Source organism: Molossus molossus, unplaced genomic scaffold (genome assembly GCF_014108415.1).
Source record: "Molossus molossus isolate mMolMol1 unplaced genomic scaffold, mMolMol1.p scaffold_m16_p_18, whole genome shotgun sequence".
Lineage (NCBI taxonomy): Eukaryota > Metazoa > Chordata > Mammalia > Chiroptera > Molossidae > Molossus > Molossus molossus.
This window is the reverse complement of record NW_023425353.1, coordinates 11,670,785-11,684,126: the sequence shown is the minus strand read 5'-3', so window position 1 is coordinate 11,684,126 and position 13,342 is coordinate 11,670,785. Positions and strand designations below refer to the sequence as shown.

General features: G+C 51.1%; 1 protein-coding gene across 1 annotated transcript in view; it reads left to right on the top strand.

Moving 5' to 3' along the window:
* The window catches only part of PTPRG (protein tyrosine phosphatase receptor type G), a 524,592-nt gene that overhangs the window by 417,948 nt on the left and 93,302 nt on the right, over positions 1–13,342 (top strand). The window contains exons 8-11 of the mRNA XM_036267442.1: positions 1,327–1,511; positions 4,423–4,531; positions 10,399–10,448; positions 12,172–12,937. Of these exons, the coding sequence (XP_036123335.1) occupies positions 1,327–1,511; positions 4,423–4,531; positions 10,399–10,448; positions 12,172–12,937 (1,110 nt within the window). The remainder of the gene's footprint in view (positions 1–1,326; positions 1,512–4,422; positions 4,532–10,398; positions 10,449–12,171; positions 12,938–13,342) is intronic.

Here is a 13,342-nt window from a genome sequence, read left to right as displayed (position 1 = left end):
TAGATATAGAACAAGCATGTCCCTTCAACCATTCTGGGCACAAGGAATAAAAAAGCCCGACTTTTCCTTATGCTCCCCATCAGGGAATTATTGCATGAGGTCCTGCTGGCCTGAGAAAGCCATCCCTCTTGTGTGTGTGTGCCTTTGCTTTAAACTTTTTTAACATCTTATTTTTAATAGATTTACTCTGATCTACTTACAATAAAATCGGATCTACAATTTTAGTTTGTTGAGATAACCCACAGGTCAAATGGCCTGGCTTCTAAAAAAAAGGCATCAAGGAAAAAACGCCACTGTGCTCGATTACAGGAGGCTAAGGCTGCCTGGCCAGTGTGGCTCAATTGGTTGGAGCGTCGTCCTGTACACGGGAAGGCCATGGGTTTGATTCTGGGTCAAGGCATATACCTAGGTCGTGGGTTTGGTCCACAAACCTCCTGGTCAGGGCGCATTGAGGAGGCAACCAACCTGTTTCTTTCTCTCTCTAAAAAAAACCATCAGTGAAAATATCCTCAGGTGAGGATAAAATGTATAAATTACATAACAATTTTTTTTAAAAGGGGCTACAACCTTATAATAATGAAATACAGCTGTGATAGGGGAGCACTGGCTATACGCAGTCTTTCGGAGCCAGTTGGGGAAATAGGAATATGGACTGTGCATCGGATAGTGTTCCTGAATTGATGTTCATTTTCTGGGGCAGGGTCGTTATCTTAGCTCAGGGTCATTATCTTAGCTCAGGCTGCAGTAACAGACCACCGCAGACCAGGTGGCTGATAACAGCAGGGATTTGTGTCTCTCAGGCCTGGAGGCTGTGAGTCCAGGATAAGGCCCTGGCGGGGGCCCTGCCTGGAGAGAGCCCACCTGCTGGTTCACGGTGCTGCATCCTCACTGTGTCCTCTCGCCGCAAAGGGCACGGAGCTCTCGGGGTCCCTTTGATAAGGACACTAATCCCATTCATGAGGGTTTCACCCTCGTGGCCTAGTAGCTCCCAAAGGCCCCACCTCCAAATACCATGACATTTGGGGGGACAAAACATCCAGCCCCTTGAAGTCATATGGGAGAATGTCCTTATTCTTCGGGGATGCCGAGTGAAGTGCCAGGATGTCTGCAACTTGCTTACGGTGGTTTCGCAGGAAAACAGTGGTGTGTGTGACTGTGTGTAGGAAGAGAGGGGGAGGAGAGGTGTTGCCGGGAAGCTTTAGGTGAGGGGGGCACGGCAGTTCTGTGCGCTGCTCTGTCGGGTTTTCGAGGTTGAGCTGTGAGAACAGGGCAGACCAGTGGTATGTTGTGCCGGGAGCCCGCTGAGCTTGTGGTGTGTGTCTCCAGTCTGCAGCTCCCCACCTGTCCACATGAAGGTGCAGCCTCTGAACCAGACGGCACTGCAGGTGTCCTGGAGCCAGCCGGAGACCATCTACCACCCGCCCATCATGAACTACGTGATCTCCTACAGCTGGACCAAGAACGAAGACGAGAAGGAGAAGACGTTTACAAAGGACAGCGACAAAGAATTGGTAAACGTCGGGGTGCCTGCTTCCCTTGCAGTTAGGAGAGGGGCCCCGGCCACATCTCTTTGCCAGGCACTGCAGGTGGGCTCTCTGTGTCCCCCCAGCATCATGCTGCCACAGCTCTGCCACAGTGCAGTGGCTCTGGGTGTGGACTGGGGCCGAGCCTGCCTGGGCCCCCTCCGCCCTCACACTTAGCGCCTGGGCCACCCGGAAAAGCTAGCTAATTTATTTATAATCGGGCCCTTTCAAACTGACTTCGTTGTCTTTCCTTAATATAGAAACAGAATGCTTCTGTTAAGCCCTTTTCATCTGGTCGGGTTATTATAAACATTAAAGACTGCACGAGTGTGCAGCAGAGGGTCTGGCACCTGGTGAGCACCGTGTAAGTACTGTCACTGCAGCTGCTCCTGTCACCGCTGCTGACACCGCCCTGGGCAGCTGGGCTCCCCCTCCCGTTCACGTCCCCTCCGCTCCACTCTCCTACCTGCTGGAGCCTCTGGCCACATAATCCGACCCCGCTCAGGCTCTCAGACACGGTGACACCTGACCTCGCTGTGACCTCTTCATGCCCAAGCCCACATCTCTCCCTAAAACGCGCATCCGTGTTTAGTGGCCAACATCCAGCAAAGCCCTTGGAAGAGGTGTTTGTGGAAGCACCTCCTTCCCCTGTGAAAGCAAACCCTCCTGTGAGCATCAGTCTTCACATCTTCGTGTAGAAACTCAAAGTGACTAAGTCAGGTTTGAGAGCTTGTGCTTTTCCTGAGTCGGGGCAGACGCTGGAATAACGAACTCCATCCCTGTGCGTGCTCATGTGAAATAGTCGCACAGAGTGGGGTTCTTACGGTGGTTTTCATTGTTTCCCCCCCAGGGCAGAGTCGCCAGGGCCTGTTCCGTCAGTTACGCAATAATACTTTCTGTATTCCTTCAGATGAAGATTCTTTCCCTTCATTTTCATTTATCGTTTCCATTTCCCCACTAGACATTGTTATCTGGGTCACATTAGGGACTGAGGAGCTTCATGAAATCAGGAGGAAGCTGCTGAAAGTTACCCAGGGTTGAGCGGTGTTGTAACCTCCCTCTTGTCGCTGCCGAGGCGCACAGGGGGTCTTTTCTTTCTGAAGGAAAGATGGCTGCATTCATCAGCAGAAACCATGTGGGCGCTTAGGCGGTGTCTTGTTCTAAGTGAAAAATAATTAAACATGCAAAGATGAATAGATACTGGCTTGGAGTGAATTCTAATAAATCCCCGCGTAGATGGAGCGGAGATTTCACTCTGAACAGAAGACAGGGTCAGAGGTTTAGTGAATGAGGCATAAATTAGTTTCAGAGAAAGAGAGTAATGCAGAGAAAAACATGCTTGGACAGCAAGTTCTTTTCTGTAGGAATTTCTAGGGGTGGTTGGTTAGTTTCTTTTGGGAGACACAAAATTAATTTTCCTAATTCCTCAGGAAGTCAAGTGTGCTGACTTAGTGGCAACATAACTGTCCTCAAATCGATGGCGACGGTGGCCCAGAACCCTAAGAGTCGTGTTGAACACTGGCGCGGCCTTTGCCAGCGGACAAGTCTGTCCGCATCCTCGCTGCAGCCTGGGGGCAGACGTAACTACTACCTTCTCCGAAAGAGAGAAACGAGGCTTAACGTTAAATCGCGACGCCGACCTATAGCTCTCACCGGGAAGCCTTTTCCAGGCAAGGGCAGCGGGTGGGGCCACAGTAACATTTTAATACCCCGGCAGAGGTTTTCAGTAGCTGCCGCAGGAAAAACCCACTCAGCAGTGAAGCTCCCAAGGCTGCCTTTGATACTTGGCCCAGAAGACACGTTTCAGTGACAAGACATTTATCCCCCAGCGAAGTCTTTGAAATCAGTTGCTTTTGTTGTTTGTTTCTTCACAAAGCGAGTGCTGTCTGCTTTTTAGGTACTTTTTCTTTTCTCGGTTTTAAAGACTCTTGGAAGGAAGCTTCGAGGAATGGGGCCTGGGTTTGGCAGGTGTCTAATGACTAGGGATGGACACACTTTTTCTAGAAAGGGCCAGATAGTAAAGGTTTTAGGGTTTATGGGACATAGGTCGCTGTGGGGACAACTCAACTCTGACACTGCAGGGTGAAAGCTGCCTGAGAGCCACGCCCATTCCTTTACTTGTTATGTGCCAATAAAACTTTATTTATAAAAACAAACGGGGGACTGGATTTGGCCTGTGAGCTGGAGCTTGCCGGCCCTGTGTTAGACCAGGGCCCTTCTTTCTGTTGCGTGGTGTGGGTACGTACGAGCAGGTTTGCCTGGCCTGTTCACAAGGACCCTGGGAAGTAGCTGTTTCTCTCCCCATTTTAACAGGAAGGCAGCAGAGGCCCTAGACATGGAGCACCTGGCTCAGGGCCACAGCTCTTGAGTGGGTGAAAAGGCTACATCGCACCTCAGGTGACTGCGAGCCAGGTGTCCTTCCCAGCATCACGCCCCCTATTGCCCACGGTCAGGGCACCACCAGGCCTTTAAACTGCAGAGAAACAGACATGCAGAGATCTCGTTGCTGATGTTTTAAACTCTCCATGGCTCTGGAAATTCAGTGCATCTGACAATCCCAGAAGCCGCCTGCAATAAATAACTCCAGCCTACACGGTGTAGTCGTGATGAGACCAGTCCAAGGCTGAGACAGCTGAAGACATGGTCCAAGCCTCAGTCAAGAATGAGTCCAGACTGATTCTGTTGCCTGCTATCCTGCCCATTTCAGTGTTCAAAGCAGATTCCGGGCAAGGTTATCTCGGATCGTTCCCTTCCAGAGTGAGCCTGTGGTCCACGAGAGCACCGTGTCTGTCAGGCTGTCCCTGGCACCACCAGCCCGGAAGTGGTTACTCTGGGCTTGGCTTGGGGGGGGTGTGTGCTGGCTTCCAGCTGCTCACTGCTCTTCTCTCTCCACCTGCAGAAAGCCACCATTAGCCACGTCTCACCTGATAGCCTTTACCTGTTCCGCGTCCAAGCCGTGTGTCAGAATGATATGCGCAGTGACTTCAGCCAGACGATGCTGTTTCAAGGTAAGGCCGGGGTGCCCCGAGCCCCCCTCCTGGCGCTGTGTGTATTTCCTGCTGAGGTGCTCGGACAGAAGAAGACACGCCTGGCCTGGGGCTTTAACTGGCACCTGAGAAGCCTGAAAATGTAGGCCTGTCCCTAAGGTTGGGGGTTCACAGACCAGAGGAGGGGAAGAAGAGCTAAGTGTGGTTCTGATTGTTGCTGTCTGACCTGTGTCCGATCACAGAACCCCCCTTGAATTTCTCGCCCGCTTCAAGAACTGGAGTCAGGGGACAGCCCCCTTCCCGCCGGCAGGCCGCACCCGCCCCCTGCTTGCGGGGTCCCCGAGCACCTCGAGAAATGGACGTTTGCTCCTGCTGGTTCCGCAGATTGGCAGGAAGTTCTCGGGCTGGGACTAGGGTGAAGCCAGAGAGGCATTCACGCAGGTGCAGCGTTTCAGGGGTGCAAAAAACTCAGTAATCAAGACATGATATTTTAATGGAATATTGTTTAAAAGCAAAATCAATTCAAAAAAAGTTCATGAACAACATACCGGAATTTTAAATAAAGGCAGGATCCACTGTCTTACTTGCCCCAACCCAGTGATTTTCGACCCGTGTGCCACGAACTTTTAAAGCGTGCCATACCTGACTACTCGTGAGGGCCGCTGACCTCGTTTCCCTTAGGTTGTCAGACAAGAAAATGACAGCGGCCAACACAACAATAGCCGTCCAATGTGCATGATCAAACTTAGACCTATTTTTTTTTTTGTCACATACATAATCTATTTTTTGGTGTGCAGCAGAATTTCAGTAATTAGTTTATGTGTGCCATGAGAGGAAAAGGGTTGAAAATTGCTGCCCTAACCCAATTCCAGTCCTGGTTCCAATAAAACTTTATTTACAAAACTGGACCACCCGTTTTGGTGGCGGACTGCGTGCTGTGCTGAGACAGCAGGCAGGGGCCAGGGCATCGGCTTCGCTGTGCCGGGCAGAGGTCCTTCCTGGTGAGGTTCTTTCCTTGGGTCCCTGGTGTCAGGGAAACCTACCTCCCAGGCCAGTGGTTCCTCACCTTTGTGAGCCATGTACCTGATGAAGGCTTTTCCCTAGAAAATGCCAGAACTGAGCCTGCTGCCTCGGGACCCTGTAACGCGCGTGGGACCAGCAGCAGCGTCTGAAGCCTGTGGGAAGCACCGGGCCCTCCCGGATCCGTGGCCTCAGCATCTCTGAGGGCGGGCCCAGAATCCCCTCTCGACCAGACGGCCCGGGGGACTGGCACGCACTGAGGGGAGAGGAGTCCTGCTGGAGAGCTGGGGCCCTGGAATGAGGGCCCCAGTTTGAGTCCTGGCTGCTCTTAGTATTTCTGCAATTCTGAGAATTTTTATGAACTTTTCTAAGCTTCAGTTTCTAAGCGGTCGTGTTAACAATACCAACTTCATGGTACCCTTATAGAACGACATGGGGTGATGTATGCTAAGTACTTCGCATAGTGTCTGGTACCACGATAAATATCCCCTTACTATTAGGTTTGATTTAAAAAGTAATAAATGATGAACCCAGGGTGAGGAGCCCTCCAGCCTGCCTTCTCTCCAGGGATCCCTCCCTTCTGCATTTCGTGTTTCATGTTCTTTGCTAATGTTCACATTATCTCATCCTTCCATTTAAACTAATTGGAATGAGCATGCTGCACTTTTTTCACAAATAAATCATGCTCGCTGTGTCCACCTGTGCTCTGAACGTATGGGCCCCTCTGCCTGTGTTGAGGAGGGACTGTGGGCCGAGGTCAGGTTTGTGCCAGCCAAGGGGGGAGAACAGGAGGCCAGAGTGGGTGCTTGCTGAGGCTGGGGCCCTGGAACCGAGGCTGCATAAATCATAGTCAGGTCTCCCGTGTGTTCCGACCAGGAGCCTGGAATCGCAGAACTGCCTTTGCTGACTAATAGGCCCCCTGAGCTTCCTGGCTTCTGCATAGACTTTAAAAAATTAAATGTTTGTAATGTAATATAATTCAAAAAGGCCTTGTCAGCTATAAATTCTAAGCATGAAATATTTGAAATGTCTGCGCACAGTGACTTGTTGGAAATGCCTGGTGTCTCGTTTGTCCGAAGACCTCCTCTGTTCAGGGGCGGACGTGAGTTTGGTCACGTCGTGTACGGAGCTTGTCCCCATTTGTTGGCAAAGGGCGTGGACCCCACGCCTCCCCGCAATGGCTTTAGCATCTGCCCTGCAGCATCCAGGGGCCGGTGCGAAACGAAATCTTGGCGGAGGGAAGCTGGCTTACCTTGTCTGGTGAGCCGAGTAGGGGCCGGGAGCAGTGGAGGCCAGTGCACAGGGCCGGCCTCTGAGGACTTGCATTTCAACAGGGAAAGGAAAAAGCGGACGGAATGTACGGAGGCCTTGTTTGGAAGTTAGGCTTCCTAGTGATAAACTTGACCTCTGGTTTGAGAGCATGAGGAAGCCATATGGAAGATTTACCTTATCGTAGTAAATGTACCACCATTTACGTTCTATGTAAAAATGTCATCTTTCCCTTGTGATAGTAGCAAGCCGTGGTGGTGGAAGGAGTCAGGTCCGGAGCGTGTGCGCTCTTCACCTGACCTCAGGCAGCTTGCGTGCAGGGCAGCGGGGCTCCAGGCGGGTGAGGAGGCAGGTGAGGAACCTGCAACGCCACTTGGCTGCTGAGCCAGGTCTGGGTGGCTTATCCCAGAGTCCAGTCATTTCTGCACAGCAATGGACCACCCGCCAAGAGTGCATTTTAGCCACGTGCGCCAACGAACAGATCACATGACTGGTTTAGCCAGTGTGCAAAGCCTTTTTGTAACTCTCAGCGGCTTGGGGACATGGGGTCCTTGAGCTTTGCTTTGAGCCACAGACCTGTTAGGCAGCCTTGTGGCGAAGCTGACGGAGCCTCTTTTAAAATGACTTAACATACAAAAGTAAAATACATAGTAAAGGAAACCAATTATGTTCAAATACAGTTGTCAAAATATTTTAAACAAACAAATTGGGAACGTAGTAATCTGCGCGCTTCCTCGTGAAAGAATTAAATGACAAGTGGCGTGTCTGTTGGCTGCTGTGATTTTCGAGTGGTGAAGCGCAGAGGTGGCTCCCAAAGAGCTGAGTGTGAGGCAGTGAGAGAGGCTCCAGTTTCAGCCGGAGACCCAGCCCCAGGTGGTGCGCGCAGCTGAGGCCTGCCGCGTGCTCGCCGTGGGCGTGAGGCTGCATCTCAGTGCGAGCTTAGGGACAGTCAGTGTCACTGCCCCCTGCCCCTGAGCTCCTGAGGCCCGTGACCCGGGTTAAGCGCTCCTGGCCAGGAAGGCCCTGCCGGAACGTCCTTGTCGCCCCAGCCAGCACCGTCCCCGCTGGAAGTTGTTCCGGACGAGTGAGAAGCAGGCCTGCTGCCGGAGTGGCCATCGAGGTGCTGGCCTTACTCAGAGCCTCTGGAAAGGGCAGTGGAGCAGGTCTCCTGGGAACTCTTGTTCCTGTCTTAACAAAGGGAGGCCCTGGCCAGTTTGACTCAGTGGTTAGAACGTTGGCCTGCGGACCAGAGAGTCCTGGGTTCAGTTCCCGCTAGGGGCACGTACCTTGGTTGCGGTTTGTCCCCAGCCCTGGTTAATGGGTCATGCAGGTGACAACCACTCGATGTGTCTCTCTCGCATTGATATTTCTCTCTCTCTTCCTCCCTCTCTCCCTCCCACTCTATCTGAAGATAAATGCAAAAATGCGCTTGAATGAGGATAAGAAAAGCAAGGGAGGTGCACAGACCGTCTGCGGCAGTCCGTGCCGCGCCCTTGGCTTCCCAGGCTGCCTCATGTGACCTGGTGTATTGACTTCTCAGTCTGTCTGTCCCGCATGTGTCTCCTGGCACTTTACAGCTGTGCAGACTGAATACTGGTGAGGCCAGGGATTGCAAACTCGGGTGCCCTGGGGCCAGGCAGGGAACATGTACAGAGGAGGGGAGGGCTGTCGGTGAGACATGGGGGGCCCTGAGCCCACTGCAGGCGGGTGATGGACACGTAGCTGCAGCCAAATGTTGCCCTGCAGGAAGGTGAGCTCAGTTTTGACAATTGCTATGATTTTTCAGGATAAGCAGGAATTGGGATTTTTTTTAGGTGAAAGCTGCCATCCCTAGTGTTTACTAAGCAACGTGCACAGTGGCAGCAGCTTCATTTTTTCATAGCTCGCAGGCCAAACAAGTCATGTTGGTCGCCTGCCACTTCTGGTTTAGATAAAAATAATAGCAGGCACAGTATTTATTGTGGTATTTAGTGTTTTTGATATTTTCAGTGCCATGTACATATAGGAAGCAGACTTTTAGTTTATATAGATAACACTACTGGTTTTTGAGATAATGACAAAGACACAATTTGATTATGTTCTTTTTTAAGAAAGTTATACTGTTTAGCATGATTCACAGTAGCGAAAAGGTGGAAGCAGCCCAAACATCCATCAATAATGAGTGGGCAAATAAAGTGTGGTACACATGCAGCAGAATATTATTCAGCCTTGAAAAGGGAGGAGATTCTGACACATGGAGGCAGCATGAGGACAGCAAAGTAGCCTGTTGCAAAAAGAAAAACGTGTGATTCCACTTACATGAGGTACTAGAGTAGTCCAACTTAGGGAAAGAGAGTAGAATGGGGGTTCCCAGGGGCTGGGGGAGGGGGATGAGGATTGTTTAAGGGGGACCTCTGTCCCTGTTTGCGAGATGAGAAGTTCTGGAGCTCCATTGCACAGCAGTGTGAACATAACACTGAACTGTACACACAGGGGTGGTTAAGATGGTAAGTTTTGTGTTATGTTAAAACTAGAATGTTATACTGTTTAGTAATAATCGCACATGGGCCAACAGAACAGTGGGAAGGAATGAACACCAGGGAGAATAATGCTGTAGTTAGTATAAAATAATTTTACCATTTTAAAGCAACGATGAGTTTTCAAACTTAAGTAGAAGTAAAATACATGACAATATATAGAAGATGAGGTGGGCAAATAGAGTTAAATAATTATATAGTTCTTGCATTCTTAGGAAGTGTTAAAAGTGCTCATTTAAGGTAAGCTATAATAAATTTAGGATATATATTACGATCACTGAAAGGATAATATAAGAAATTATAAACCCAAAGCGAATAGAGGGGAACAGTGACATAATATGATCCCTGTACATGAAGTTCAGAACTAGAACTCCAGCAGAGGTCGGAACGGTGGTTCCTTTGGGAAGGGGGTGGGGACTGATGATGGGTCAGGTGCTGGAGTGTGGGAGACGTCTGTGTCTCACTGTGGGTGGTAGGTGCACAGGTGTCTACAGAGTTAACTGGACTATACATTTCAGATCTGTATATTTAATCCTATGTAAATTTTACCTCAATAAATCAGAAATCAGTAATAATTTAAAATTTTTAAACTAACAGGTTCGGACAAGATTCAGCAAATTGTGACCCACAGGCCAAATCTAGCCCTCTGCATATTTTTTGTTTGTTTGTTTGTTTTGCATTTATCCTCAGACAGAGCGGGAGGCAGAGAGGGAGGAAGAAAGAGACATGGATGTGAGAGAGACACATCGACTGGTTGCCACCCACAAAGTCGGTGGCAAAAGGGGCTGGGGACAAACCGCAACTGAAGTACGTGCCCTTAGCGGGAACTGAACCCAGGACTCTCTGGCCCGCGGACTGACGCTCTAACCGCTGAGCCAAACCAGCCAGGGCATCTCTGCATATTTTTTAATGACTCACAATTTAAGAAGGGTTTGACATTCTTAAGTGGTTGGGGGGAAATCTCAAAAAAAATAATATTCCATAACATGAAAATTCTATGTAAGTCACATTTATGTCTAAGTAGAGTTTTGTTGGAACAACAACAAAAATCGTAGTTTACAATGTAATTTCTTTGTTTTTCAGCTAATACCACTCGAATATTCCAAGGGACCAGAATTGTTAAAACAGGAGTGGTAAGTAGAGAGTGGTAATTGGTATGTCCTGGTTGGTAACTGCAAATGTGCATGCAGTTAAAACTGTCACCACGAGGTGGCAGTATGATGTTGTTAAACTGCTTAATGTGAAGAGGTTAAAATACAGAAAAATTTACATTATTCACTGTTTATAATTCAATACATTATGAAAATAAGCTGTGCAACAGAGACAGAGCAGTAGTGTTATACAGTATAATTTTTGTCAAGGTAAAAACGTCTCCATTATTTATCATCTGTAGGGTCATAGGATGTAGAATTGGTCAGCCCCAGGCCCTTCGTTGGACATATGCTAAAATTCAGAGGTTGTCTTTTGCCCAAAGTTATGTGGATTTTCAAATGTCTGGTGCCTCAATCAATATCTTAAGTTTTCTCATTTCTGGTGCAACTAATAATCATAATATTGATCACACCGTTGGTAATAACAATAATAGCCTAAAATTTACTAAGCGTTTCCTGGGTTTCAAGCACAGATTGTTTTATTTACTCCTCGCCTAGCATCCCGCAAGATTGGTGGTGTTACTATCATTCCTGTTTTAAGGTTGAGGACACTGAGGCTCAGTGCGTCATGGGGATGTGCCAGCATCACCCAGAGAGCAAACGAGGGTCGTCCGCTCGGCCGGGGCTGCCTGACTTCACTGATGGCTGCCTCATCTCAGGTGGCATCTGACGTTTCACAGACCGATTCAGCTCTCCATATTTGCTAACTTGGTCGTCTTTACACTATGAAGTTTTCAAACTAAAACTTTGGGACAGAATTATGAAATCTGCGGCCTTCTGGCTGTGTTGTTTTGAGCTGTGTGAGGGATCGGACGGGTTTCCAGACTCCATACCCCAGGCTCTAGGAACTAAAGTCAAGCTCCGAGCTCAGAGCGACACAGGCTGCTCCCCTGAGACGTCGTGTCCAGCACAGTCCCACAGCTGAGCCCCGCTTAGGACAGTGGGCAGGGTGAGCTGAGGTCTGGACCCAGGCTGCCCTGCCTCAGCTCCTGGACAGCTCTGTGCCTCAGTTTCCTCATCTGTAAAACTGGGTGATGAGCATCCAGGCAGCGTGGGAAGCCCCAGCATGTCGCTGGCAGTTGTTCAGTGAACAGTGATTGTTGTCATGTCTGTGGGCAGAGGTTTAACCCGGAGACTGTGAAAGGTCAGCAGCCGTACAGTGTGGGATGTGGGGTGCGCAGGTCCCCGAGCCTGCAGGTGACCCTGCCGCCCAGGTGTGGCTGTGACACTTGGTCCATCCGCTTCCTCCCTGTCAGATGGTGGAGCCAGACCCTGAGGCCTCTGGCCCTAAGCTGTGTGCTGTCCGCAGGCACCGGCGATGTCTAGAAAGCAGGCCTCCCGCCGCGTCCAGTGTCACCCAAGAACAGCTGACCGTCTGATGTTGCCAATTCACTACTCATTTGATATTTGCCTTTCGCCAAGTTCAGTGTCACTTACTTCCTTGCACTTAGCTCCTCCTGAGCAGTATCCGCGGGACGCTGAGCTTGGTGTATTAGTTCAGAGTGACTGTGAACCGTGAATCAGAGGTAGCACCCATGATCGCCAAATGGCAGCTTGGCGCCATGCTCGGGGAACCCCATGAGTAAACCAGGAAGCCAGTAAAGCCCCTTATGGGTCATAACAGGACCTCCTTGAAATCTGATGACTGACACTTGTGTGCTTTCTTTCCTGTCCCTTCCCCCAACCACCTGGTGACCCTTCCAAGCCCACAGCGTCTCCCGCCTCTTCGGCCGACATGGCCCCCATCAGCTCGGGCTCTTCGACCTGGACCTCCTCCGGCATCCCCTTCTCATTCGTGTCCATGGCGACTGGGATGGGCCCATCCTCCAGTGGCAGCCAGGCGACCGTGGCCTCGGTGGTGACCAGCACGCTGCTGGCCGGCCTGGGCTTCGGCGGCGGCGGCATCTCCTCCTTCCCCAGCACCGTGTGGCCCACGCGCCTCCCCGCCGCAGCGGCCAGCAAGCACGCCGTCAGGCCAGTCCTGGCCACCACGGAGGCCGTGGCTTCTCCAGGCCCGGATGGCGACGCAGCCCCCAGCAAGGACGGCGAGGGCACCGAGGACGGAGAAAAGGACGAGAAGAGGGAGAGTGAGGACGGGGAGCGGGAGGACGAGGGAGAGAAGGACTCCGAGAAGAAGGAGAAGAGCGGGGTGACCCATGCCGCCCGGGGGCGGAGCCAGGCCGAGCCCACCCCTGCGCCCTCCTCTCCCAGTAGAGCCGCCCAGGACGGGGGGCATCAGACTCTGCCTGGGCCCCAGCAAGACCACACTGCCGTCCCCAGCGGCCAGCCCGATGACACGAGGGCTGCTGACCTGGTCTCCGAGTCCGCCACCTCCACCCAAGTGCCCCCCACAGTCACAGAGGAGCGTTATGAAGGGAACGATCACGAGAGTCCCGGAATGCCATCGAGAAAGCCTGCGCCCCGAGGGGACCGCCTGTCCGAGGACAGCAGATTCATCACTGTTAACCCAGGTAAGTGACTCGTCTCGGCGAGGCTCTGCTGCTGGGAGCAGTCTTGCCCTTTGAACAGTAGCTGGGTTCGGGTGTGAGGACCCAGGAGGTGCTGTGGTGCTCCTGGGGTGTGTGTCCCGACACAGGGATGGGCGTGTGTCTGTATCCCATTCCAGTAAGAGTGACCCACTTTCTTCCTGTGGCTGGGCTAAGTCTTGCCCTGATATTTGTACCTGGTAAAATCTATTTTCCTCAAAGTGACTGCAAGGGCTTCAACCATGCAAAAAAGTAAGTGAATAAAGAAGACACTGATATTAAATGTATTGAGCCCTGGCCGGTTTGGCTCAGCGGTTAGAGTGTCGGCCTGCGGTCCGGAGAGACCCGGGTTCGGTTCCCGCTAAGGGCACGTACCTCGGTTGCAGTTTG